Here is a 25297-nt window from a genome sequence, read left to right as displayed (position 1 = left end):
TGTGGGCGGTGTAATCTCTGAGGGTTCAGGAGATACTTTGAGGAGCTTACTTGGGTGGAATCTCTTGTCTCGCTCTGATCACTCTCCACTAGCTGCTGGCACCGGCAGGGCCTTCCCAAGGCGTGGGCCTGTGATCCCAGCCAACGTGGCTGTCTCCCGCCTTGGGCCGCGACAGTAAAGCGTGATGGCAACTGAGGAAGGCAATCCTACGGCGGGGATTTCGACCAAGGAGAGGCGAGGGCCTAGGACCTGGCACCTGCCTGAGCCTTGGGCAGGGGAGGGGATCCCTGGTAGAAACGACTACTGGGTGCCCTCTCCGCATGCTTGAAATCCTAACTTAGAGAAACTGCCAGAAATAATATATGTTTATCTCCCCAAACCATCGCCCCAAAGTCTGCCTTATCAGGGCCTGAACACTGAGGTGAATGAAGCATCATTTACCTGAGGTCCACAAGCGGATAAGCATTGATGGGAACACAGGACAAGTCTCTGCTTGCTTAACAGAAATGTGGCCCAGCAAAGGGGCCAAATGTGTGCAAAGCAGTTCACTTTCCTCACCGGTTTCCATCCTGAAGTCAGGATTTTATTCCCACAAGGCAGTTGACATTTTGCAGTGGACAGCCACACTGTGGGATGGGAGTGGGGGGAGGAGAGGAGGTAAGACCCCAGAGACCCCATCTCCCAGTGCCTCTGAGCCTCAAAAGAATGCTTTGAATTCCAAAGTCCCTCTCTTCTGGGAGCTCCAAACTACCTGATTGCTTTCTACGTTGGAAGATTCCTAACAGTCTCCTCTCTGATTTTCTCCACGTTTACTCTGTGTGTGTGTGTGTGTGTGTGTGTGTGTGTGTGTGTGTGTTTACCCACCTCCCAGGCTTCAAAGGCATTGAGCACCCAGTGCTCAGCACCCCCACCCCCAGTACCCTCCAGGGTCTCCTCCCTTCCCTGTTGGAGCGTGTGCTGTGGGAAGAACAGAGGCTGGGAAACCAAGAGGTTTGGACCTTTGTTATGATTCTGTTACTAATGCCATAACCATGGGAAATCCCTTCCTCTCTCTTTCTTGGGGAGCCTAAAGAATCATCTAGAAACCCAGGAGCATGGATGAATTAAGGTCTTTCTAGTTAAAGACCATGACTGGAGAGCCTCTGTTTTCCCCAGGGCCCAGGACTTGTCCCTCCATCAATAGTTCTGGACTCTAAGCCGGGGAGTGTGCTCTACCAGGGGCACGTGGAAATGATGGCTAAACTCAGAGGCAGGTCCTGATGGTGCTGGACCTGTGCACAGATATTTTGGGACTTTTCATAGTTCTTAAATCCTACAATGTGGACAGGTCCACTGGGTCTAGAGCTTGACCTGACGTCTGAGATTTCAGAATCACCTTTTCACCTGAGGTGGAATCTTCCTATGGGCCAAAACCATCACGCTGGAGCCAACAAACATGCTTCCAGACCCCAGCTGGGGGTCTGAGGCCAGTAAATTTATCAAGAAAAACTCCAGCCCCCATTCTTCTCCCCCAGTGGGGCCACCATCTGAAATAGGCTATTACCAACTCTGTGGCTTGAAGTCTCAACTTCTCTGTTGTCATTCTCACTAATATTATTTATTCCTTCTCAAATATAGTTTATTAACTTTATTTAATACAAGGGCTCTGGGAATTTCTTCTGCAATAATAATAATAAAAGTTATGCAGTGCTGTGGACTGAACTGTGTGTCCCCAGATTCATGTGTTGAAGTCCTAACCTCCAATGTGACTGTGTTTGGAGATGGGGCCCGTAAGGAGGTAATTAAGGTTAAATGAGGTCATAAGGGTGGGGCCCTGATCTGATAGGATTAGTGTCCTCATAAGAGGAGATAGTAGAGAGCTTGTTCTCTCTCCCTGCATGTACATAGAAGAGGTCATATGAGCACACAACAAGATGGCAGCTGCCTGCAAGCCAAGAAAAGAGGCCTCAGAATGAAACCTATCTTTGCCAGCACCTTGCTCTTAGACTTCTAGCCTCCAGACTGTGAGAAATAAATTTCTGTTGTTTGAGCCACTCAGTCTGTGGTATTTGCTACGGCAGCCTGAGCAGGCTAATGTATGCAGATATATATAGAACAATCTAGATGGCATTTAAAAAAAAATTTCTGTGCACCACATGCTAAGAACAAACAAACAAACACCAGGGGTAACTTTTCATCCACAGTATGTACTGGAGCAAAAGAACACATTCTGCCATTGAACAAAATCCCCAAAAAAGTTTAAAAAACCCAAAAAGCTCAAAGCACCATTAAAGTAAAAACTACTTGGGAGAAAGAATTTCCATCCTATGAACAATTTGAAATAAAAACTTCAGAATCATAATAGTGACTCTACCATAATTTTCTGTAATAAAACATCTATTATAACAGATATGGCAATATAATAAAAGTCCTATTGTTCCAGAAACTGTATTATAACTGAAACAGGGTAATTATAGAAATACTTGCATGAGAATTGCATGTTCAACAGAACCATTGAAAATCATTCTTCTCAGACTGAAAATAAGTCTTCTGGGTACAGAAGAACTCTTCAGTGAGATCTGAAATGGAAGACAAGGTGGATTAAAAAAAAAATCTTTTATAGCAGCATAACCTTCCAAAGCCTCCTCAGGGCCATCTGTAACATGTCTCCAAGGGCCCATCCAGCTCTGAGTTCCACACTTTTTTTGGAATACTAAAATCTAATAGTAGATTTTGAAGTAGGGCATCTCCATATTCTTTCAACAAACAGATTTTAGGGTGAATCTCAGTTCTATCAAGTTCATTTTGTAAATTGTAACTTAGAATTTCTAGCTTTTCAGAACAGCTGACCCCTGGAACTTTCTGCAGAAATCTAATCGTATGTTGAAGGCATTGCTGGTACTGCCACCCCCCCTGCTTTGTGGTTTACAAAGCACTTTTCCACTCTCTTCCTCATGTAGTCTTCACAGTAATCCCAGGTTGCTGAGAGCGGGAATTCTTATCCTTATTTTATAGTTGAAGAAATTGAGATTATCCGGATGAAACCAGGGACAGGGAGATTTGTCTGGAAACAGTATTTGCACTGTAAGCACATTGTTTTTACTTAGCTTGTCTATTTATTTGATGTGGCTTTGGGGAAACTGACAAAAATGACAGAGGAGTAGGGGGCCAGAGGGCCTGCAAGCATCCCTTGTCACCACTACTGACTTCTAATGTTCCATGCCAAGAAACTTGTTACTTGAAAGTCTGGGGACCTGAAGGAGATTCACACAGTGGTGATGGTGGCTGAGGGACCCAGGGAGTGGGCCAGGAGGAAATAATAATACTAATCATGACAATGAGGAGAGCACACACTCAACACCATGGCAAATATGTAGAGTGGTGCTAAGTAATGACTAAAGGGACAGGATAACCATCTACAAATATGTGAAGGATGTAAACAGCAAGGAAGAAGATGAATTACTTATTTAGAAGAACAATGATGAAGCCCAGGAGGAGCTCATTACCAGTCCCAAAGCCACCTTGTCCCTCAACAACCCTTTCGGAATTAAGCTCTCCCAAGACTAAAGGCAGGCGGCTGGATGGTCACCTGTATACAACAGGCTCGACACAAGGCATGGCTGAGAGTGGTATTTTTAGCATGCTTGCAGGTGCCATGTGCATGCTGTGCATGCTTGGATAATAATCATCATAGCTGGCATTTTCTGAATAACTGGTGTTATGGATTGAATTGTGTCACCCCCAAACATATGTTCAAGTCCTAACCCCTGGTACTTATGAATACGCCCTTATCTGGAAATAGGGTCTTTGCAGATGTAGTCAAGTTAAGATGAGGTCAGTAGGGTGGGCCCTTACTCCAATATGACTAATGTCATATAATAAGAGGGAAATTTGGACACTCACACAGACACACAGGGAGAACATCATGTGACAGAAAAGGCAGAGATGCAGCTGCAAGCCATGGAACACCAAGGATTGGTGGCCACAGCCAGAGGCTAGAACAGTCAAGGAAGGATCCTCCCCTACAGGTTTCGGAGGGAGCATGCCCTGCCAACTCCTTGGACTTCTTTTTTATTTTTTTAACACATTAAGAACCATTCACTTTTATTAATTAACAATGGCTTAATTGTGGATCTTCAATGATCCTCAATCAAAATTCAGATTATAAGAATTCAGAAACATTCTTGTTCCTCTGATATAATGATCTGAGAATCGTGATTTTTATGGTTCACGTAACAGAGCTAATTATTTAGTAAACAAAGATGTATATTATTGTTAGACAATAAATTTCCCTTTTGAGCCACCCGGTTTGTGGTACTTTGTTATGGGGCCCCAGCAAACTAATACACCTGGTATGTGCCAAAAAGTGTGTTGAACACTTCACAGGTGAAAGGAATGGAATGCATCCTGGGGGAAGGACTGGGAGGTGAGGAGACCTCCTTTGCCTCCAGGGCTAAGGACTCAGAAGTCCTTTCAGCCCCACATGTCCTGGACCCAGCATGTGGGTTGAAACCTCTCCTGACCCAAAACCTTGGCTCTGTGAGTGCCTTGGGACAAATGACTGTCTGCGAGGCTAGATCAAGATCCCCAGGAATCCTTAAGCACCAGACAGACTATGGTGCTTCCTCAGAGGTCATTTCAAACAAAAAGAACACGTTTTAGTTTTGAAAGTGACATCTGGTTTACTCGTATGCTCTTATTAAGAGATTGCAGGGGTTTATGTGTGTGTCCTGTGCTTGGATCATCCAGCCCTGGGTCTGGGCAAGGTTATCCTGAAAGAGCTGTGAAAGTGGGGAGCTGCCTCACTCATCCTCTGGAAAAGGGGAGGATGAGGGCGCTGGCCTCAGGGGACCCCACCTGAGTTCTGGCTCCATCTGGCTCTTTGAACAAAACCTAGCACCCTGGGAGATTGTTGGGCCTATCAGGAAGAGGGTGCATTATGAAGGCTGGGGTGGAATTGAATTTCCTGCCACTCTGGGCATATGAGGCTCACATTTGGGAATTTGGAGGTTCATTTTCATAACCTATGATGTAAACAAGAATGATCTAGATTCCTACACATTACCTCCTTTAATCTTCAGAACAATCCTATGAGACAGGTACTATTATTACTGTCATTTCCCAAAAAAGGAAACTGAGGCACAGAGAAGTTTCCCAAGGTCATCCAGCCAGACCTTAAGACTATAAGCATTATGAAGGCACTAGCTGGATGCTGGGTCAGTACACAGTCACCACACCAGGATGGAGACCCCACTGTGCACCTCATTCATGGGACCTCCTCCACTTCGCAGGAGGTCCAGCTGCCATTATGAGAATGTGGTACCATGTGTTATATTTATGGGCTTTGGTGTGTGCATTTTATGACTTTATTCATATCAGAATGAAGTTCCCAAGTTGCTGATGGGTTGTATGTTTGCATGACTTCTTATAGTTAACCTTCTCTAGAGGGTCCCCACCTTGAAGTTTCTTTCCCTTCCAGCATCTTTCCTTCCCCACTGTCCTCTCCTCCCCATCTCTGGGGAAGTGAGCAGGCCCAGTTCCTTAATGTGCCGCCAGAGCGAGCTGCCTGCAGAGGAACAGGAGAATCTCACCCAGGCCCATGCCTGGAGACACTCCAGGGAGTTGGGCTATTCTTAACTTTGGTTAATTTTCACTCTTGAAAGTTACCCAAACTCATACAAAAGCTCCTATTCAGGAACGGATGGGGTTATTTCACTGTGGCCAGGGGAACTCTGGTTAATGCTTTAGGCCCTTTCTCACAATGGGGACAGAGGGGAAACAGAAGTGACAAAATGATGATAAAGAATACAAAGTTTCAGTTAACTAAGATAAATAAGTTCTAGAGATCTACCATACAGAATAGTATCTATAGCTAACAATACCATACTGTACACTAAAGTTTGCTAAGAGGGTAGATCTTATGTTAAGTATTCTTACCACATCCCCAAACACAAATCATAATAATAATAAAGGGGGCTGGATGAAACGTCCAGAGGCGATGTCTGTATTTATGGCCTTGATGGTGGTGATGGTTTCACGGGTATAAACTCATCCCTAAACTCATCAGGTTTTGTATACATTGAATACGTATAGCTTTTTGTATGTCAGTCATACCTCAGTAAAGTGAGATATATATCTATAGTTCACAAACAAACATACCCAAAGTACTTACCCATTAAAAAAAAAAGAAAAGTACCAAAATTGTTCTGGTAGTGTGAAAGAGGCTCACCCTCTGGATGCCCACAGCACCCGGGAAAGCAAGGCAGAGTGCTGGTTACAAGCAGGGGCTTTGAGGCAGGTGGAGCCAAGATGGAGTCTGGACCTTGACACTCACTATCTTGGTGGCCTTGGGTAGATCAGTCTCTCTGCGCCTTGCTGCCTCCCTTCTCCTGTCTGTAATATGGCAGTGGCAACCATGCCTATGTTGCAGGATTGCTGTCAGGATTGAGTGAGACAGTGCAGGGTAAGCCCCCAGAAGTCTTTTTCAGATTTGAGATGGTTCCAGGCCAGATCTTGTCTGGGGGGCTCGGAGGAGATGGGGGGAAGCCTTCTCCATATGCCCCCTAAAGTAGTCCCTGGCCCTTCTGTTACCCACCACCCTCAGCCTTTGCACCCTCCCAAGAGCCTCCCCAACCTCAGCTTTGCCCCGAAACTGCACTTCCTCTTCCCTTGGAACCCCAGGAGCAAAGGTGGCGCTAGGCCTTTGCAAAGCCCCAGACCCAGATGCCGCCGGTACCCGCACTGCGGCCAGCTGGTGTCTGACTCTGCCCCGAATATTCACCGAATATTAATTCAGCGCCTTTACTTGTCAAGGCTGCCGTGCTCTCTCCCGCGTCGGAAATGGGGGGAAGGGAGGGGTCCTTAGGTCCTGGGCGAAGGGCCAAAGAGAGAAAGGGTCTCCCAGGAGGGCCCCGGGCTTGAGCAAGGTCCAAGGGAACCTGGACCTAAAACGGATGTGGGCGGGGTGGAGGGCAGGGGTGCGCGCGGCCTCGGGGCCCCAGCGACCCCACCCCAGGTGCCGCATCCGGGAGGGCCGCTCCCGGAGCCGGGCCTGGGCCGAGAGCGCGGCGGCGGCGGCGGCGGCGGCGGCGGCGGCGGCGGCGGCAGCGGCTGCTGCTGCTGCGCGACCAGGTGGGTGGCGCCCCGGAAGGCCCAGCGCTGAAGAGCCGGAAGGCGGGAGGGTGGGGCCTGCGCGCCGGGAGGGGCGGCCTGGTGTCCCTGCGCCTGCCGGCCTGTGACCTCGCGGCGCCGCCTCCGCAGGTAAAGGGCTCCAAGCTGCTGGAGCCGGGAGGGGGAGGGGCGCCCGGAGCGGCTGGCGTGCCAGCTGGCCGCGGGCCTGGCTCTCCCGTGCCGGGCGCACGCTCTTCGTGCATTCATTTTCCATATGGAGAATCGGGGTACACGGAGGGCTGTGTGTGCGTGTCACCTCCTGCAGGAACTCCTGTGTGTGCGTGTGCCCGCGCGTGTGACTTCCCGCAGGAACCGCGGTGCGTGTGGGTTATATCCGCAGGGCGGAGCACCCTTGGCCTTGCCCTCTGGGAAGAGAATCTGGACGCTAGTTTAGAGGTGATCAGGAAGGGATGTTACTGATTTAGGGGCTGGGGGAGATTAACTTTGTGGGGACTGGTAGCTTCTTTAGCCTTTAAAACAAACAAACAAAAGAAATAGGAATATTTTGAGAGGGTGTGAAGCGACTTGCTCATGGGCCAGGTAGGTAGGTAACGTGTGCTCTGCTCGGGTCCTGCTCGGCTCTGGCCTGCGTTGCTGCAGATGGCGGCCCCAGTGTGGCTTGTGCTTTTGATTTTTCAGGAGAAATCACAAGTGTGAGGTGTATGTGAAATCTCTTGATTTTATAATTCGTTTTAAAAAGTCTGTGGGCTAATCTGACAATGTTTGCTGATGGGATCCAGTCTTTGCCCTGGGGCATAGAGAGGTGGAAAGACACGGTTTATAGGAGCCAGTGGGCACACTGGAGCTTTGTAAATTTCACCAGCAAAGTAGAAAGTACTGAGGATTGCAGGCGGGCAACATCACTCTGATTCTTAAGTGGCCCTGCTTTTCTAATTTTTAAAAAGAGCTGTGTGCATGGAGGTCTGTGTTAGCTCTGCAGCCTTCCTCTCCTCATCTCTCACAATCTGGTCCACCTCAGAAAGCCAGGCTATAGTCTCAGGGACGGGCTCATCTCCCTCTCCCCCAGATCCCTGCTGTAATCGGCAGACCAGCCTGGGTGCTTACACGAAACCAGGGCTTCACGTTGGCATTTGCCTTCCCTGTGGCTGGCAGATGGGCTTCCTGTGACCGGAGCCTGTTTCGTGGACAAATCTGATTCTGAAATAGGTGTGATATGGGGGGAGGCACACTCCCTCCCCATTGAGGTCTGTCCCTATCAGAGTGCTCCTGTCTCCTCCCTCCTCACCCACTTCTCTACTGCTTACAGACAAAGGCAGCTGGAGTGGGAGAAGGAGAAGCAGGACCGGCTTCCTTCCTCAATCTGGCAGCCCTGGAGAAGTTGGGAGGCTGAACTTTTTAGCAAGGGCTCAGGAGATGGGGCTGCAAACCTTTCTTCCACAACAAGAGTCTATTGATGCTCTAACTTCTAAAATGATTCTTACAAGGAAATTAAACCAGCATTCCCTTGGATGGAGGCAGCCACAATGCCACCTCTCTACCCATGGTGTGGAACCATTGAACCCAGCTGGAATCAGGCCACTTCCTTGCCTCCCCTCCCACACACCATGACACCTGCTGGCTCTCCAGCCCTACAGAGCTCTGGGCCTGTGCCTTGTGCTGGCCCAACTGGGCTAAGTGGAGGTTGGAAGTGGCGTTTGCACAGTGATGTCTCATTAGCCCCTGTGGGTTTCGACCTAAAGTCATTCAGAGCAGGTTGGAAACTGTTTTTTTGGGTTTTGTTTTGTGTTTTTTTTTAATAGACAGTAGAGGGTGAAATGGGTATATATCTATTTCCTTCCTCTTTTACATACCTTTTCTTGCTGTGCAGAAACTGTTTCAAGAATACAGATCCATAATTCTGCAGAAAACCTGTTTTAGGAGTAGCATCTGGGCAGAGTACACTGGCCTAGAAGCCAGACTTGCAGATCAAGCATGGCAAGGCTCAAGGTCTTCATGCCTCTTTGAATGGGAGGCTCACTGCAGCCTCCAGAGGGTGCTTCATCTCCCTTTTTTCTGCATAAGTGACAGATAAAAAGCTGGATATAAACCAGAGCTAAGCTAGAAGGTGACTAGATATTTTACAGGAGGATTTTTAGCTTTTTGAAAGGTTTTACCATGAAATTAATTCCTTTGGTTATCTTAATATGTACTTGAAATTAAACATTTTGTTTGCATAGCTTTACAGGACCATGGCTTTTGGGTAAATCAGGTTACTCTCTCTCCCCCCATTTCTGAGTGCAGTTCCTTCGCTGTTATTAATGCTATAATGTTATCTTGACAGTTGTGCCTGGAAAATTCTTGACCTCTGGAAGGGTGGAAGGGGGCTCTCTTGCAGGGAGGAGGAGGGGGCATGTGCTCTGTCTACACGTGGTCACCGCTGGTGAGCAGAGGGGCCTGGAAGCTAGCAGGCATTTTAGCAGATCCAGGACACTTGGGAGCCAGAGCAAGGACAAACACACTTGAATTCTCCTCTAGTCCCTTGGGCAACCCTGCAGGACTGCCCCTCCACTGCCTCTCACACCCCTGGTGAACAGACACATCTGGCGGATGCCTCTTTGCATTTCTGAACTCAAGGACTGAGTAACAGACGTCAGACATCTTGAGTCATGCTCTCATAGACTCTTGCTGTCCAAAGTGAGGGCAGAAGATCACCTGAGGGTGCTTGTAAATACAGAATCTCACCCTGCCCATAGGGGCCGTGTTTAACAAGATCTTCAGTGACTCCTATGCACTGGTGGAGAATCACTGATGTCAAGAATATAAAAGGAAAAGAGGGGAAATTCACAGGGGCTGGAGCACAGGATCCCTCTTACCTCTCCTGGGACTACAAAGACGTTCTGACTGGTGATACAGGAGATCCACAGATTTGTTCTAAGGGCTGAGAATTCTCTCTTGGGATTGGGAGGATAATTTTACATTAGAGACTAATTCTGGATTATCCTTGGGTTTAAAAAAAAACCCTCATATATCCAAAAGATATTGAGTAATAGAGTCTGCTCCAAACTTCCACAGTCGAGTTCCTTTAGTGAATGTTTGCATGTCTCAGCCTTAAATGAAAAGGGGAGTGTTGGTGAGAAAGGAAAGTGCCCACCGAGCCTTGGGTCTAGCCGAAGCTGGAAGGAGAATCACCTGCTCATTGCTGCTTTGATTTTACTTCCTATCCTGCCAGGTGGCCCATCAGTGCCAAAGCTCTCCATTCCCACCAACCTTGGGGCGGAGCCTGACCTGCCCTCACCCTTGCCCCTGCCTGTCCTTTTCCTGCTAGTGTGGCAAACAGTTTCCTGACCCCAGAGAATTGTTCTAAAGGTCATTGTTCCAAAGTACACCCATCCGTCATCTGTCCATCCATAGGCAAACCCCTGGAATTCTTTGATTTCTTTTATTCTCTGGTTGTTTCATCTTACTACATCATCCTGTCCTTGCCTTTGATGTCTCATGAGTAGAACTGGATTGACTCTATGAGTGGTTGCTTATAGAAGCCAGTGGTGTATGTTAGGAACCAAACGTTCATTTAGAGCCATCATGTCTGAGAGTCTGCAGTGTTCCAGACTCGCTCCAGGCACTTTGCTTCCATTCTACTTACACTTTGCAAGAATCCAGCCTATAGGTGGTTTATCTCCATCTTACAGGTGAAGAATCTGCCATTCTGCTCAGGGTCATCCAGTGGGTGAAGGCTGTGTGGTTGCAGAGTCCTGTGCTTTCCCCTTCTCTGGCTTGGCGTGGGCAGAGATGCCCTGTCACACAGGAGACGACCAGGGGCTGGGACTCTGTGCACTCAGCCAAGGTTTGTGCTCGGGGATTGCCTGAGCCAGCTGAAAGGCCCTGATGCAAGAGAGCTCAGACTTGCCTCACTCGTGATGAACTGGTGGAACACGTGGCCAGCGTTGCTCCTTAACCTGTTGTAAATCAGAAGTTAATCAGAGGGCAGAGAAGACCTTTCACCCACCCTGCTGATTCAGTCTGCTTATTAACTGAAAGCTGCCCTGCTTTCTCTTTGCCAAAGGACTTGGCACATGACTGGGGAGTGCTGTCATCGTGCATACAGCAGAGGTACTGTTCTGTACCAAAAATGGGGAACCTTCCTTAAAACTTCAGGAAGAGCAACATTTGGGTAGAAATATGCTTCACTCATTAAAACTCTCCTTTGGAATGCTTCCTTCAAGGTCTGCTGCGATGCCCGTCGCGGTGGAGGACATCATGAGGCTGCTGTGCTCCGTCTCTGAGGAGAGGAAAATGAGGGCGGCCGTCAGGCACTCCGGGAGGGGCGCCCTGGTCACAGGGGCCGTGGCCTTCGTTGGTGGTTTGGTGGGCGGCCCACCAGGACTAGCCGTTGGTAAGTGCAAGTGCCTCACAGGGACGGTGCAGTTGTTGGGAAAAAAAGACCTTTGAAACCTCAGAGACCTCATAAAAGCCTCTGTCCTGTGTGAGAAGTTTGTTGAGTTGAGGTTGCTTCTGTGAAATGATCTTTGGGTACATAAGTCGTCCTGTTGAAAACACAAGCTTCTGTGTGAATGTCTCAGAAGTGCAGGGCTCTCTCAGATGGCATCTGTCATGCAGACCTGGAGGACACCTTTCCCCCCAGGGATGTGTCCTAGAGTCTGAAGATTTCGGGGTGTCCTGGGTCCCTTGGACAGTCTCCCTCCCCCCATCACCATTACACATCCAGAGAGGAAGCTGAGATTTGCCAGGCACCTACTGGGGGCTGATGCTGTAGAGCCACTTTACATAAGCTCGTTCCCAGAGCGCTTCCCCATTCTGAAAGCAAGCAGTCCAACGCAGAAAAGCAATAAGCTAACTCGTGGAGTGATCACCCCTGTCCCCTTCTTTTACCACCTGCTTCTGTTTGGGAACCCGTTTCTGGCAATAAATGAAACTTTGGCTGATTTTCCCATCATTCATTGTTGCTAGAATGAAGTTGCTTCCTTTGGATTATGAACCGGAAGAATTCCTCTGTGGCCCAAACCACAGGGCTAGGGGTGGTGTCAGAGAGCTGGCTGCTGTCCAGGTCTGACTTGAGGAGGGGCCAGATAAGGCCTCCCTCGAGGTGCCTCAGGTGGACCCTGCAACACAGGGGCATCGGCTCAAGGCATGGTCTGCTGCATTGGGCTCAGTAAATATTTACTGAATGCCTCCTCTGTGCCAGGCAGCCTGTGGGGGGATACAGGGCCTGGGAAAGCTCACAGTCTGGTGGAAGTCCTTTCTGTATGGCTTGCAGTCTTCACATGAATACAGGCTGGAGAGGTGACTGCTTTTCTGCTGAGGTTGGTTTCTGTGTCCCAGCTCACCAGTAAGGCTTCCTGCTCTGTTCTTCCCTCTGGTAGCAGGATTGACATTCAAGGACACTGTATTAAGCTGAGCCCACACCGGGGAGAAAAATCAGCCTGTGGGTGGCCCCAGACCTTCCATCTATGCATTTCCATTTCCAGACTCTGTGAATTAGTGAGTCTTGACTTCAGCTTCTTGCCATCCAGGAAGTAGCCCGTGAGGGAGGAGACAAGGCCATTTCCTTCTTCCTCAGTGACATCCTATATCTTTGTCCCACCCCATCTAATGTGCTCAGGGAAGGCTAGCTGGGATCATTTATCATATAGCTGTGCCCAAATGCCATTTTGGGAGGACATATTTTATTCAGATTGAGTAAAAGCTGGTAGAGAACAGGATGTCTGCAAAGAGAACCCCAGGGATTCGCTACTTGCAGCCCCTGGTCATGGGCAGGAGCATCATTTTACCCAGAAAACAAAGGAATTTTTTCTTCTCGAAAGACTTGGTAATTTTCTGGTCGATATTTCCTGGCGACTTTTTGCATTAAGTGCTGCTCTAAATCAAATATTGATGTTCTCACAAAGGTTTAGTGCAGATGAGTGCAACTCTTATCAGCTCTTAAGTGTTTCACTGGTGTCATGGGGAAAAGTTCAGTAAAACTTGTAAATGACTGGCCCTCCCTCCCTAGAATGCTCCTTATTTTCAGACTGGGGGAAGCTGTCTAAGGGCAGTGTTCAGCCTCTAGGACATGAGGCTGGCTGGTCCCCAGAGAAGGTGTGTGCTACCAGGTGCCTCCATACTTGGTTTCCTGAGACGGTGCAAGATTTACTTACTGTTGGCTGAGTCCAGCTTGCAAATGGGTTCTCTGTGGCCTGGGCTGCATTCTTTTAGATAAACTTTTTATTTTGGAATAATATTAGATTTACAGAGAAGTTGCAAAGATAATGCCGAGAATTCCCATATATCTCTCACCCAGTTTCAGTTCCTGTATTACCAAGGCACACTTGTCAAAACTAAGAAACCAACACTAACATTACTATTAACTATTCTTCAGACTATATTTGGATTTTATCAGTTTCTGCATCCATGATCTTTTCTGTCCCAGACCCAGCACAAGACAGAACATTGCACTTAATTGTCATGTCTCTTCAGTCTCCCCAGTCTTGTTTTTTTTACCCCACTTTTTTTGATTCTTTTCCCATATAGTCCATTACAGAGTATTGAGTAGAGTTCCCTGTGCTATACATTAGGTCCTTATTCGTTTTCTGTTTTATATATACTAGTGTGTATATGTCAATCCCAGTCTTCCAGTTTATCTCTCCCCTTTACCCCCTGGTAACCATAAGTTTGTTTTCTACATCTGTAACTCTTTCTGTTTCATAGATAAGTTCATTTGTACCTTTTTTTAGATTCCACATATAAGTGATATCATATGATATTTGTCTTTGTTTGACTTACTTTACTCAGTATGACAATCTCTAGGTCCATCCATGTTGCAGCAAATGGCATTATTTCATTCTTTTTTATGGCTGAGTAATATTCCATTGTATATATGTACCACATCTTCTTTATCCATTCCTCCGTCGATGGACATTTAGGTTGCTTCCATGTCCTGGCTATTGTAAATAGTACTGCAATGAACATTGGGGTGCATGTATCTTTTTGAATTATGGTTTTCTCCGGATATATGCCCAGGAGTGGGATTGCTGGATCATATGGTAGCTCTATTTTTAGTTTTTTAAGGACCCTCCATACTCTTCTCCATAGTGGCTGTACCAGTTTACGTTCCCACCAACAGTGCATGAGGGTTCCCTTTTCTCTACACCCTGTCCAGCTATTATTGTTTGTAGATTTCTTGATGATGGCCATTCTGACTGGTGTGAGGTGGTACCTCACTGTAGTTTTGATTTGCATTTCTCTAATGATTAGTGATGTTGAGCATCTTTTAAGGTGCTTTTTAGCCATCTGTATATCTTCTTTGGAGAAATGTCTATTTAGATCTTCCACCCATTTTTGAATTGGGTTGTTTCTTTTTTTGATGTTCAGCTGCATGAGCGGTTTGTATATTTTGGAGATTAATCCCATGTCGGTTGCTTCATTTGCAAATATTTTCTCCCATTCTGAGGGTTTCTCTGGTCTTGTTTTTTACCACTTTGATACTTTTGAGGAGTACTGGTCAGATATTTTGGAGAGCTCCTCTCAATTTGGGTTTGCCTGATGTCTTTCTCACGAGTAGACTGTGGTTATGGATCTATGGAAAGAATACCGTGGAGGTGCAGTGCCCTTCTTGTCACATATTTCAGGGACATATGACACCCACAGGACCTCCCTTGTGATGCTCACCTTGATCACCTGGCTAAGGTCATGTCCGCCAGGTTTCTCCACTGCAAAGTTACTGTTTCCCCTTTCCATACTCTAGTCTTTTAAAGAAAGTCACCAAGTCCAGCTGGGCTGCGTCTTTTCAATATCTGATTGCCGATATTTAAAAATCAGGGCTTCCATGGTGGCGCAGTGGTTGAGAGTCCGCCTGCCAATGCAGGGGACACGGGTTCGTGCCCTGGTCCGGGAAGACCCCACATGCCGCAGAGCGGCTGGGCCCGTGAGCCATGGCCTCTGAACCTGTGCATCCGGAGCCTGTGCTCCGCAACGGGAGAGGCCACAACAGTGAGAGGCCCGCGTACCACAATAAATAAATAAATAAATAAAAATCATAACATTTTTAAAAGATACATACTTGGTATTCCATGTGGCAGCAATTGGCTGGCGTAGGGTAGCCATGTCTCCTTTAGACAGCGACCTGTCTCTCCAGGTCACCACAGTCCCACTCAGCTCGCTTCACTCCTTTCAGCTACCTGCCTGACCCCTGTAGGCACTTGAGTTTGAGACCCCTGCTCTAGGACATCTTCCTGTAGCAGACTGCACCTGACCTGGTTAAATAGAACTTTCCATTGATACAAGGTCTTCAAATTCCAAAATAGTGTGCTTTAACTTTGATAATAATAAATTGACATTTAAAAATAATGTTTGTGCCCTTTTGGGGTAGCAGAAAGAGAAGTAGTTGAATACATTAAATTTGTTATTTATCATCATACAACTTTGGAGGGGTTGTATGAAAAACACTGTTTCAAGAGAAAATACCTCCTCATCTGTCTGCAGGGTCCTTTATAACCACGTGGTTCCACTGGAAATTTCAAAGTTCAGAGCTAAGACTCATATTAGCCATCCAGCCTCACCACTGAGATGGTTCTCCCTGAAAATGCATTTGCTTCTCAGCCCTGTTCTTTGAGATGAGAGAGATTTTTATGAGAAGCATGGAAACCTTCCCCCCACGAAAAGGGTTTTAGTTAGCACAGCTCTCAGGAGGGGAGATGCTTTGTGTTGCACTGTGAGCGCAGAGCTTAGGGGAGGGCATGTTTGGGTGTCAATTATCTGAGCCAAATCGACCAAAGGCCACGTCAACCTTTGCCCTCTGCCCTCCTGGCAGAGCAGGCGTGAAGCCAAGCCCATTCTGACCTGCTCATGAATGTGCCCACTCGTCACAACGGTAGATGTGAACTCAGCGAGAACCTGTGACTATCGTTTATGAATATAAATGACCGACTAATTGAGTCCTTCCTGTTTTCTAGGGGGGGCCGTCGGGGGTTTGTTAGGCGCGTGGATGACAAGTGGACAGTTTAAGCCAGTTCCTCAGATCATAATGGAGCTGCCACCTGCCGAGCAGCAGAAGCTCTTTAACGAAGCCACTGCCATCGTCAGGCACCTGCAATGGACGGACGCCGTGCAGCTGACCATGCTGGTCATGGGCAGTGAGGCCCTGCAGCAGCAGCTGCTGGCGATGCTGGCCAACTACGTCACCAAGGAGCTCCGGGCGGAAGTGCAGTACGACGACTAGGCCTCTGCTCCAGGAAGCGGGGTCCATTTAGATGATTCCCCCCGACTCATGGAAGGTGACTGGGGAGCTGCAGGAAGCCCCACATCATCAGAATATTACCCTAAACTGTAGCGAAATCTCCTGCTGGAGAGGCTGGGGCTGCGCCATATCATGTTCTGGAATTATTTGAGAAGATGCCGTGTTTTGTGGCTGTGTGCACCTGTGTGCCCTGACAACCCTTCAGCTGGGAAGCTGGTGAACAGTAAAGCCGTGACTGCTGCCACGTAGTGGCAGTTTTCTGAATCTACTCTCACTCACACAGGAGCTGGAAGAAGGTCTTCCCGTTCAGCCTTCTCATCTCATCATGTGAAGATGACGCCTGTCCAGGCAGCCGTTGCAGGACCAGCCCTCCCTTGGGACCTTGGGGCTGTCCCCTGCTGGAATCATGTTTACCTCTTGAATGCCCCTTCCCCACCCAGTGACTTGTGAGTGGTCTCAGGGAGGGGGCAGTCGGCCTGCTGAGTGAAGCCACAAACGTCAGTGGCACCCAGCCCCTCCCCCAGTAGCTGCCCGACTGGGCTCTCACCCTCCCAGGGGCTTGCTTTCCCTATCTGAAAAGTCATAGTAGTTCCTGAGTTCTGTTTTTTAAATTAAATATTTTCAGTAAATTATTGGTCTTTCTGAAGTGGTAGAATCATAAACTTTCTCTAAGAAATGAGTCCACCCTAAGTTTCCCCTAATATTGTTTTTGCTTTGCTTTCAGAACCACAGTTTGACAAGTGTCATCAAACTACAATAAATGTTTTCTGAACAGTCCTTTTCTCCACCCATTTGTGTAAAGTATCTCTGACATTTGAAGTTGTACACATGGAGCACAAGGGAAGGGAAGGTGTCAGATTTGTGACTTTAAAGAAGGAATGAAAGCCCCGGATTCCAGGGCCTGCGACCTGACTTTCCAGGCTGCTGTGGTGCCCTGTGCTGCCTGTGAGCACACACTGCCCCGAGCCTCCCTGGCAGCCACAGGATGTCCCTTGGGTCCCAGGGGCCTGGAAGGAAGCTGCACTGTCCTCCCTGCTGAGCAGAGTCAGTATCCCGCACCTCTGTGTGTGTAAAGAAAACTTCAGGGCAAATTAGAACCCAGGGTGATTAAGGAAGGATCAAACTTTTATCTCAGAAAAGTTGCTCTTTTTTTTTAAATAAATTTATTTATTTATTTTTGGCTGTGTTGGGTCTTCGTTGCTGCGCGCGGGCTTCTCACTGCGGTGGCTTCTCTTATTGCGGAACACAGGCTCTAAGCACGCAGGCTTCAGTAGTTGTGGCTCGCGGGCTCTAGAGCGCAGGCTCGGTAGCTGTGGTGCACGGGCTTAGTTGCTGCACGGCATGTGGGATCTTCCCGGACCAGGGATCAAACCCATGTCCTCTGCACTGGCAGGCGAGTTCTTAACCACTGGGCCACCAGGGAAGCCCAGAAAAGCTGCTCTTTATCTGGCCTTATCTAGCACACATCAGGTGCCCTTTACAGGCCACACTCCTGGGGTTGATGAAGCCACTTTGGACATTTGCACTGTTTGGGTTGATGGGGGGCAGGGTGGGGTCCTTTTAGATGATTATCCTGACTCATAGAAGGTGACTGGGTAGTTATGGGGGGCCCCACCAATTCAACTCGTGTGTTGGGTCCTACTCTGCCAGGCCCAGGGGACACAGGTGGTCCCAGCTCAGAGGTCCTGCACCAGTGTCCCCTGGAGTCCCTTCCCTGGCCTGCCTACCTTTACCCTTGGGAAAACCACTCTCGGGAGGAGATGGCCTGACTCCTGACCAATTTGGGGTCAGATGAAGCAGGCCTTACAGAATAAAGTCACTGGCCTAGCCAGGTCCTGGGTGACTTGCGGTAGACTTTGGGCCCAAGAGGAGTCCAGGCCTTGAGTCTCATCTCCCTCAGGAGCTGAAAGCACTTTCCTTGCTTTCCCCTCACACTCTACTCCCAGCAACTGTGGCTTTAGTATTTCTGCATCTTCTTTGAAATTTTTTCATTTATTTATTTTTGAATAAGTAATACAAGCCTGGTACAAAACTTAGAAGACATCAGAAGATACAAATGGAAAAGGAAGGCGTCCTCCTATACTGACCCCTGCTCCAGCCCCCTTTCCAGATACAGCCACTATACCAATTTCTTGTATATTCCTTTAACTCTGTTTTTAGATAGTCATTGAATGAATAGTATTCTTTTCTTTTATTTGTCAGTGTTCATTGCTGAAAACAGAAAAATTCAGAAAAGTATAATGAAATAAGAACCATTAAAAGTATCACCACCCATGGGACTTCCCTGGTGGTCCAGTGGTAAAGAATCCACCTTCCAATGCAGGAGATGAGGGTTTGATCCCTGGTCGGGGAACTAAGATCCCACATGCCTCCAGGCAACTAAACCCGTGTGCCACAACTACTGAGCCCGCGCATCTCAACTAGAGAGCCCACGCGCCCTGGAGTCTGCACGCCACAACTAGAAAGAGAGAAAACCCACACGCCACAACTAGAGAGAAGCCCGCCTGCCACAATGAAGAGCCCACGCACTGCAACGAAAGATCCCGCGTGGCACAACTAAGACCCAGCACAGCCAAAAAAAAAAAAAGTGTCACCACCTAGAAAGCCACTGTTAACAAATTTGGCATATTTTGTGCAAACCTTTTAATGCTATGTATGTGTATTTCTAACATATTTGCATCTTTACTGTTTAGACCTTTTTGAACACTCTTACCAATTAACATTAAATAACATTTGTGATGTATTTTGAAATCTCTTGTAAACATGTGTAATGGCTTTATAATATTCCACTGCACTAAACCATATATACATACCTGCTGTAGTGTCCTTTCTAGGTTTTTACTATTATAGTGCTGCATTTTTGTGAACATTTTTGTGTGCATATGTTATGCACACAGAATATGTTCATATTTTCGATTATGATAGTCTGTAAGATAGATTCCTCAACGTGAAATTGCTGGATTAAAAAGTATGTAATATTTTTTAAGGCTGTCGTTCTGTTCGGTCAAAATTCTTTCCAGAGGGGCAGTATCAATCATTTGCTCTCCCAGCAACAGGTTTTGGGGGTGCACATCTCATCACATCCTCACCAAGAAATAGAATGGGAGTGTCTTAAAGCTCTATTAATTTAATGGGTGATTACTGACATCTTGGTTCGAGTCATTTATCTTTGGATTATGAGTGGGGTTGACAAGGCCAGGGTGACCACCTGGCGGCCACCTACCCAGGCGGTGCTGAGAGCCCCTGGGCCCCCATGGCCCAGGCCTAGCAGAGAGTGAGGGGGCCCTGGCCTGAGCAGAGGGCTGGCGGGGCGGTGGCGGCTTGTGGCCAGGAAGCAGCAGGGGAATGCCAGCAGCGGGAGCCTAAGGAGGCAGCTGAGGAGGAAGCCTTGGTGGGGGACCCAGTAATTATACAAAGAAACCTTCTGCTCTGGGCCGGTTATTAACCTGCTTCGGTGTTGACGCGACAGTGCCGAGTGAGATTTTTCCAGGCAGATGGTGTATTTTTAGCTAGAACGAACTTTTCTATTTTTCTGGTTTTTGGAAGCAGACACCGGGGTGTGTTGCAATGCGGGAGGACTGGGGCTCAGGGTGTGGAGGAAGGGTCCTCTCCCCGTTACTTATTGAGAGGTGCCACCTAGTGGGGAAGCGGGTGCATCCTTTCTCTTCTTCCCTCTGGGCCGGGCCTGTCGAGCCTTCTCTGAGTCTCCAGCCAGGCCAGGATGTGGCTCCACAAGGATGATGTTTTGTGAGTTCCCCTTGGGAGGGGGCTGGGGCCTTCCTGAGACTTTTTTCTTTTTTTTTTTGCAGTACGCGGGCCTCTCACTGTTGTGGCCTCTCCCGTCGTGGAGCACAGGCTCTGGACGCACAGGCTCAGCGGCCATGGCTCACGGGCCCAGCCGCTCCGCGGCATGTGGGATATTCCCGGACCAGGGCATGAACCCGTGTCCCCTGCATTGGCAGGCGGACTCCCAACCACTGCGCCACCAGGGAAGCCCTTTCCTGAGGTTTTAATAAGCTATGAACAGAACATCAGCCATGTCTGCTGCAACCTTTTTGTATATAAACCAGAATGTCTCTCAGTCCTGAACAATCAACATATGGCAGTTAAGCAATGCCAGGATTCATCTAAACCACACAGGGAAGAAGGACTGTCTGATATATTTTCAGTTTGTTGGGAGGAGATAAATGGCTTTATTCGCTGGAGGTGGCATCTTGGACCATTATGATGACAGCGGGTCAGGAGGCAAAGCTTGGGCCTGGCCGGCTGCATCGCAGCCTCGGGGCTGCTAAGGTACCCCAAATGCTGGCAAATAGAGGAAGTTAAAAAATGTTTTTCTAAATTATTGAGCTGGAGGCTATTTAATTTTTGTGGGTTTTAAGGGGAGGACTTTACTCATTCTCATTTGCAGTTGAACAAATGAAAGGATAATATCTAGGAGTTATCTGTTATACATCAATTAATTAGTATTAATGAATACACATGATCAAACGCAAAGCTGGCAGGGCTGTGGGAAACCAATGTATACACATACAGACACTCCACTGGAGAAAATACATAGTGATACAGTCTTTTGGGAGAGTAATTTAAAGGAAAAAAGTCACAGGAACCATAAAATTGTATATACTTTCCAGCCAACCAATTTCACTTCAGGGAAAATATTACAATAAAATAATTCAAACAGAAAAAAGATAAAGATATTCATAGCACTGCTGTTTATGACGGCAGGAAAAAAAGGGAAACAATTCTGATGTTGAACAACAGGGAAATAGTTAAACTGTGTATGTGGGCAATGCAATGGAATACTAACAGCCAATTTTAATAAGTAGTAAATGGGGGTGGGTGGATGAAAGTCAGTGGAATTGCTCCATGCGCATGATTTGCCTTACAGCAACTTCATACTTATGTGCTTGGGGGGAATAAAGAAAAAGACAAGCTGTAACTAGTGCTGGTGACCCCAAGGGCTTCCAATGCCCCAAGGGTGTGGCTCAGGGGAAGCGGCACAGGTGGATGAGAATCTCAGAGTGTGGGCATCTTGTGCCTGAGGGGATTCTAGTGTTTTAAAATGTGAATTACTTACCTATCCGCAAACCAGGCAAGAACCAGCCTGGTCCCCAGCTCCCTGGAGCTGCTCCTCCCAGGAACTGTTCAAGGCCACGTCACGAGCAGCGTCCTCACAAGCCTGCCCCTACAGAGGCGAGGTCCCACTGCAGCGCAGGGTTCCAAAGCACAACTCTTAGGGGCGTTACATGTGCCGCCTGACCAAGGCAGGAGGGCCAGCCATGCTGGGAGCTGGATACAGGGTCTTCTCTCTAAGGTCTGTCCAACAGAAATATAATACAAGCCACAAACACAATTTTAGATTTTCTAGTAACCTCATTTTTTAAAAGTAAAAAATAAATTTAATAGTATACTTTAACCCAATATAGCCAACATATATTATCATTTCAACACGTAATCAATAGAAAAGAGTATTGAGATATTTTCCAAATTTTTATATTATCTCTTCGAAACTCAGTGTATATGTCACAATTACAGCACATCTCAAATCTGACTAGCCACGTGTTAAGCCATGTGTGGCCAGTGGCTACCACGTCAGGCATCACCACTCTGTAAGATACATAACAGAAAACATAAAGATGAAAGATTTTTCTTTTCCCCTAAGGTTGCCAGTGATATAGACATGTCCCTCTAAGGACCAGGGACCTCTTTCTGTCACTTCTCTGTTCTGAAGTTCAGCATCTGGGCTTGTTTGTGGTCCTTGTTAGAGGTCAAGATCAGGTTGGATGGTGCTATGGACTGAATTGTTTCTCCCCCAAATTCATATGCAGAAGCCCTAGCCCCCAATGTGACAGCATTTGGAGATGGAGCCTTTGGAAGGTAATTAGAGTTAGGTGAGGCCATGGTGTGGGGACCCCCATCCCCACAATGGGATTAGTGCCCTTGCGAGAAGAAACACCAGAGAGTTCCCTCTCTCTCTGTCTCTCTCTCTGCCATGTGAAGACAGGGAGGAGAAGGCCGTTTGCAAGCCAAGAGCCCTCACCAGAACCCAGCCATGCCAGCACCCTGATCTTGGACTTCCAGCCTCCACAACTGCGAGCGATACATGTCCATGGTTAGGCTGCCAGTCTGCAGCGCTTTGTTATGGCAGCCTGAGCAGACTGCGGCAGGTGGGAAGCTGGGAGGGGGAGGCTTACTGGGGACCTCCCAGATCCCTGTTCTCTAACCTGATTTAGGGGCAACAGCATTTTCTCCCTGCCTTAAGATGACAACTTGACCTGGTGCGTGGGTGAAGACCCTCCTGGATGAACATCCTCAGCACTAAGAACCAGCCTTGTCCTTCTGTCCCAGGCACAGGTGGCCCTCAGAGGCCTTGGAGGATGGCACCCCTTAATCTCTACCCCCTTTCTGCCTGCACCTGCCAAGCTGAGTGTGGCTAAAGAAAACACCTGTCCACGATGACTGGTCTCACTCAGCACCGCTGTGTTTTCCTAGTTCACTTCCTCTCCCACTGCCTCTCCTCTCCTCAGCTCCCAACCCTTCCTCCTCTGTCTTCCCTCAGGTCATGACCTTCGTTCCCTGAGAAAAGGAATTAACTGGAAGAGAATGTTCACTCCCTATATCTGTGCCCATCTTTCCTCCTGGTATTATGAACCGCCCTTGCTCTTGACTCAGGCCAGCCCCTCCACTGGACACCAGATCCCACCCCCTCCCTCCTGAGGACACTGCTCCAGTCATTTTCCTCCTTCCCCCTCATCGCCACGTCCCCCGCTGCACAGACCTGTCCCATCAGCGTGCACATGTGCATGATTTCTCCCATATTAAAAAAACAAAAATTTCAGCAAGGGTACCAGGAAAATTCAGTGGGGAAGAATTGTCCTTTCAACAAATGGTTCTGGAACAACACGTAAAAAAAATGAAGTTGGATGACCCCCTACCTTATAAGATATAAAACTTTTTAACTCAAAATGGATCATACACCTAAATGTAGGAGCTAAAACTATAAAACTCTAAGATGAAAACATAGGAATAACTCTTTATGACCTTGGATTAGGCAATGGATTCTTAGATAAGACACAAAATCATAAGTGACAAAAGAAAAAATAGATAAATAGGACTTCATTAAGATTAAAAACTTTCGTGCTTCAAAGGACACCATCAAGAAAGTGAAAAAACAAGCCACAGAATGGGAGAAAATAATTGCAAATCATGTATCTGATAAGGGACTACTATCTAGAATATATAAAGAACTCTCACAACTCAACAATAAAAAGACAAATAACCTAATTTAAAAATGGGTAAAGGATTTGAACAGATATTTCTCCAAAGAATATATTCATGGCCAATAAGCATGTGAGAAGATGCTCAACATCATTAGTCATCAAAACCCCAATGAGATACCACTTCTCCCCTATTCAGATGGCAAAAATAAAAAAGACAGTAACAAATGTTGATGAGATTGGGAAGAAACTGGCACATTTATATGTTGCTGTTGGGAATGTGAAATGGTGCAGTCACTTTGGAAAACAGTTCGACAGTTCCTCAAAATATTAAACAGAATTATCATATGATCCAGCAATTCCACTCCTAGGTATACACCCAAGAGAATTGAAAACATATGGCCACACAAGAACTTGTATACGAATGTTTATTAGCAGCATTTTTTACAATAGCCATAAAGTGTTAACAACCCAAATGTTCATCACTTGGTGAATGGATGAACAAAATGTGGCATATACATTGTATATAACATACAATGGAATATTATTCTGGAATAAAGAAGAATTATATTATTTGTATACTGATATATGCTACCACATGGATGAACTTTGAAAATATGCTAAGTGAAAGAGCCAGTCACAAAATACCACACATTCTATGATTCCATTTATATGAAATGTCCAGAATAGGCAAATCCTAGAGACGGAAAGTAGATCAGTGACTGCAGGGGCTTGGGGACAGGAGGAATGGCTGCTCATGGACATGGGGCTTCTCTTCGGGGTGACAAGAATGTTCTGACGCTAGATAACAGAGACGGTTGCACAATCTGGTGAATATACTAAAAACTACTGAACTGTATACTTTAAAGAGGGAGGGTGGATTTTATGCAATGTGAATTATATCTCAATAAAGCTGTTTAAAAAAACTCTCTTTGGCACTGCTGCCCCCTCTAGCCACCACCCCATTTCTCTCTTTCTCTTTGCAGTGGAATTCCTCACAGGAGTTTTCCACACTCACTGTCACCAGTTTGTCTCTTCCCCGTCTGGCAGGCATCTGCTCCTACTACCCCACTAAATGATCTCCTGTCAAGGTCACTGTCCTCCACGTTACTAAACCCAGTGGTCATTCTCAGTCCTCATGTTACCCGACCCGTGGGCAGCATTTGGCCCAGTTGACCACGCCTCTCCACTTGGCATCCCCGACCCTGTGCTCTCCTGGTTTCCTCTGGCCTCCCCGGCTGCTCTTTCTTGATCTTTGCTGCTTCCACCTCCAGTCCTGACTTGTAAACACTGAAATGTCCAAGGTTCGTTGCTTGACCCCTCCTCTCTCTCTCCCTCCCTCTCTCTTTTTATTGAGGTAAAATTGGTACATAACATTGTATAAGTTTCAGGTATACAACATTATAATTCAACATCTGTGTTCATTACAAAGTCTAGTTACCATCCATCACCTTACATTTGACCCCCTTCACCCATTTTGCCCATCCTCCCAACTCCCTTCCCCTCTGGTAATCACCAGTCTGTTCTCTGTGTCTATGAGTTTGTTTTGTTTTTTTGTTTGTTCATTTGTTTTGGGGGTCTTGTGGGGTTTTTTGGGTTTTGTTTTTAGATTCCATATACGAGTGAGATCATACCATATGATTTTTTTCTTTCACCTTCCAAATTTTTTCACTTATATTATCCTCATGGTCCATCTATGTTGTTGCAAATGGCAAGATTTCACTGTTTCTCGTGGCTGAGTAGTATTTCATTGTAT

The 25297-nt window shown here is 47.1% G+C and overlaps 1 protein-coding gene and 1 long non-coding RNA gene across 5 annotated transcripts; one reads left to right on the top strand and one right to left on the bottom strand.

Annotated features, from left to right (window-relative positions):
• Nucleotides 1–1711: 1711 nt before the first annotated feature.
• Nucleotides 1712–7084, bottom strand: LOC125962691 (uncharacterized). Its single transcript, XR_007474232.1, has 2 exons — nt 6785–7084; nt 1712–6414 (listed from the first exon to the last, which is right to left on the bottom strand). It is a non-coding gene; the product is annotated as an uncharacterized LOC125962691 (long non-coding RNA).
• An 11-nt stretch (nt 7085–7095) lies between these two features.
• C20H19orf12 (chromosome 20 C19orf12 homolog) lies at nt 7096–17097 on the top strand. 4 transcript variants are annotated; one of them, XM_033415000.2, is made up of 3 exons: nt 7096–7239; nt 11313–11482; nt 16038–17097. In XM_033415000.2, the coding sequence occupies exons 2-3, from the start codon at nt 11323–11325 to the stop codon at nt 16301–16303; spliced, it is 426 nt and encodes a 141-aa protein (XP_033270891.1). In that variant the 5' UTR covers nt 7096–7239; nt 11313–11322; the 3' UTR covers nt 16304–17097. The 4 variants fall into 4 exon arrangements, with proteins under 4 accessions (XP_033270891.1, XP_033270892.1, XP_004284912.1 ...); XM_033415001.2 differs by lacking the exon at nt 7096–7239 and adding an exon at nt 7261–7466; XM_004284864.4 differs by lacking the exon at nt 7096–7239 and adding an exon at nt 7261–7545.
• The last annotated feature ends 8200 nt before the right edge of the window (nt 17098–25297 follow it).

Source organism: Orcinus orca, chromosome 20, assembly GCF_937001465.1.
Source record: "Orcinus orca chromosome 20, mOrcOrc1.1, whole genome shotgun sequence".
Taxonomy (NCBI): domain Eukaryota; kingdom Metazoa; phylum Chordata; class Mammalia; order Artiodactyla; family Delphinidae; genus Orcinus; species Orcinus orca.
Note: the sequence above shows the minus strand (reverse complement) of the source record. Positions and strands in the feature narration are given on the sequence as shown.

Bases quoted from the DNA above. Each gene is read 5' to 3' on its own strand.
- C20H19orf12 (XM_033415000.2), top strand. From the start codon at position 11,323: ATGCCCGTCGCGGTGGAGGACATCATGAGGCTGCTGTGCTCCGTCTCT. The intron at 11,483-16,037 runs GTAAGTGCAAGT...CCTGTTTTCTAG, and splicing joins CCCACCAGGACTAGCCGTTG to GGGGGGCCGTCGGGGGTTTG.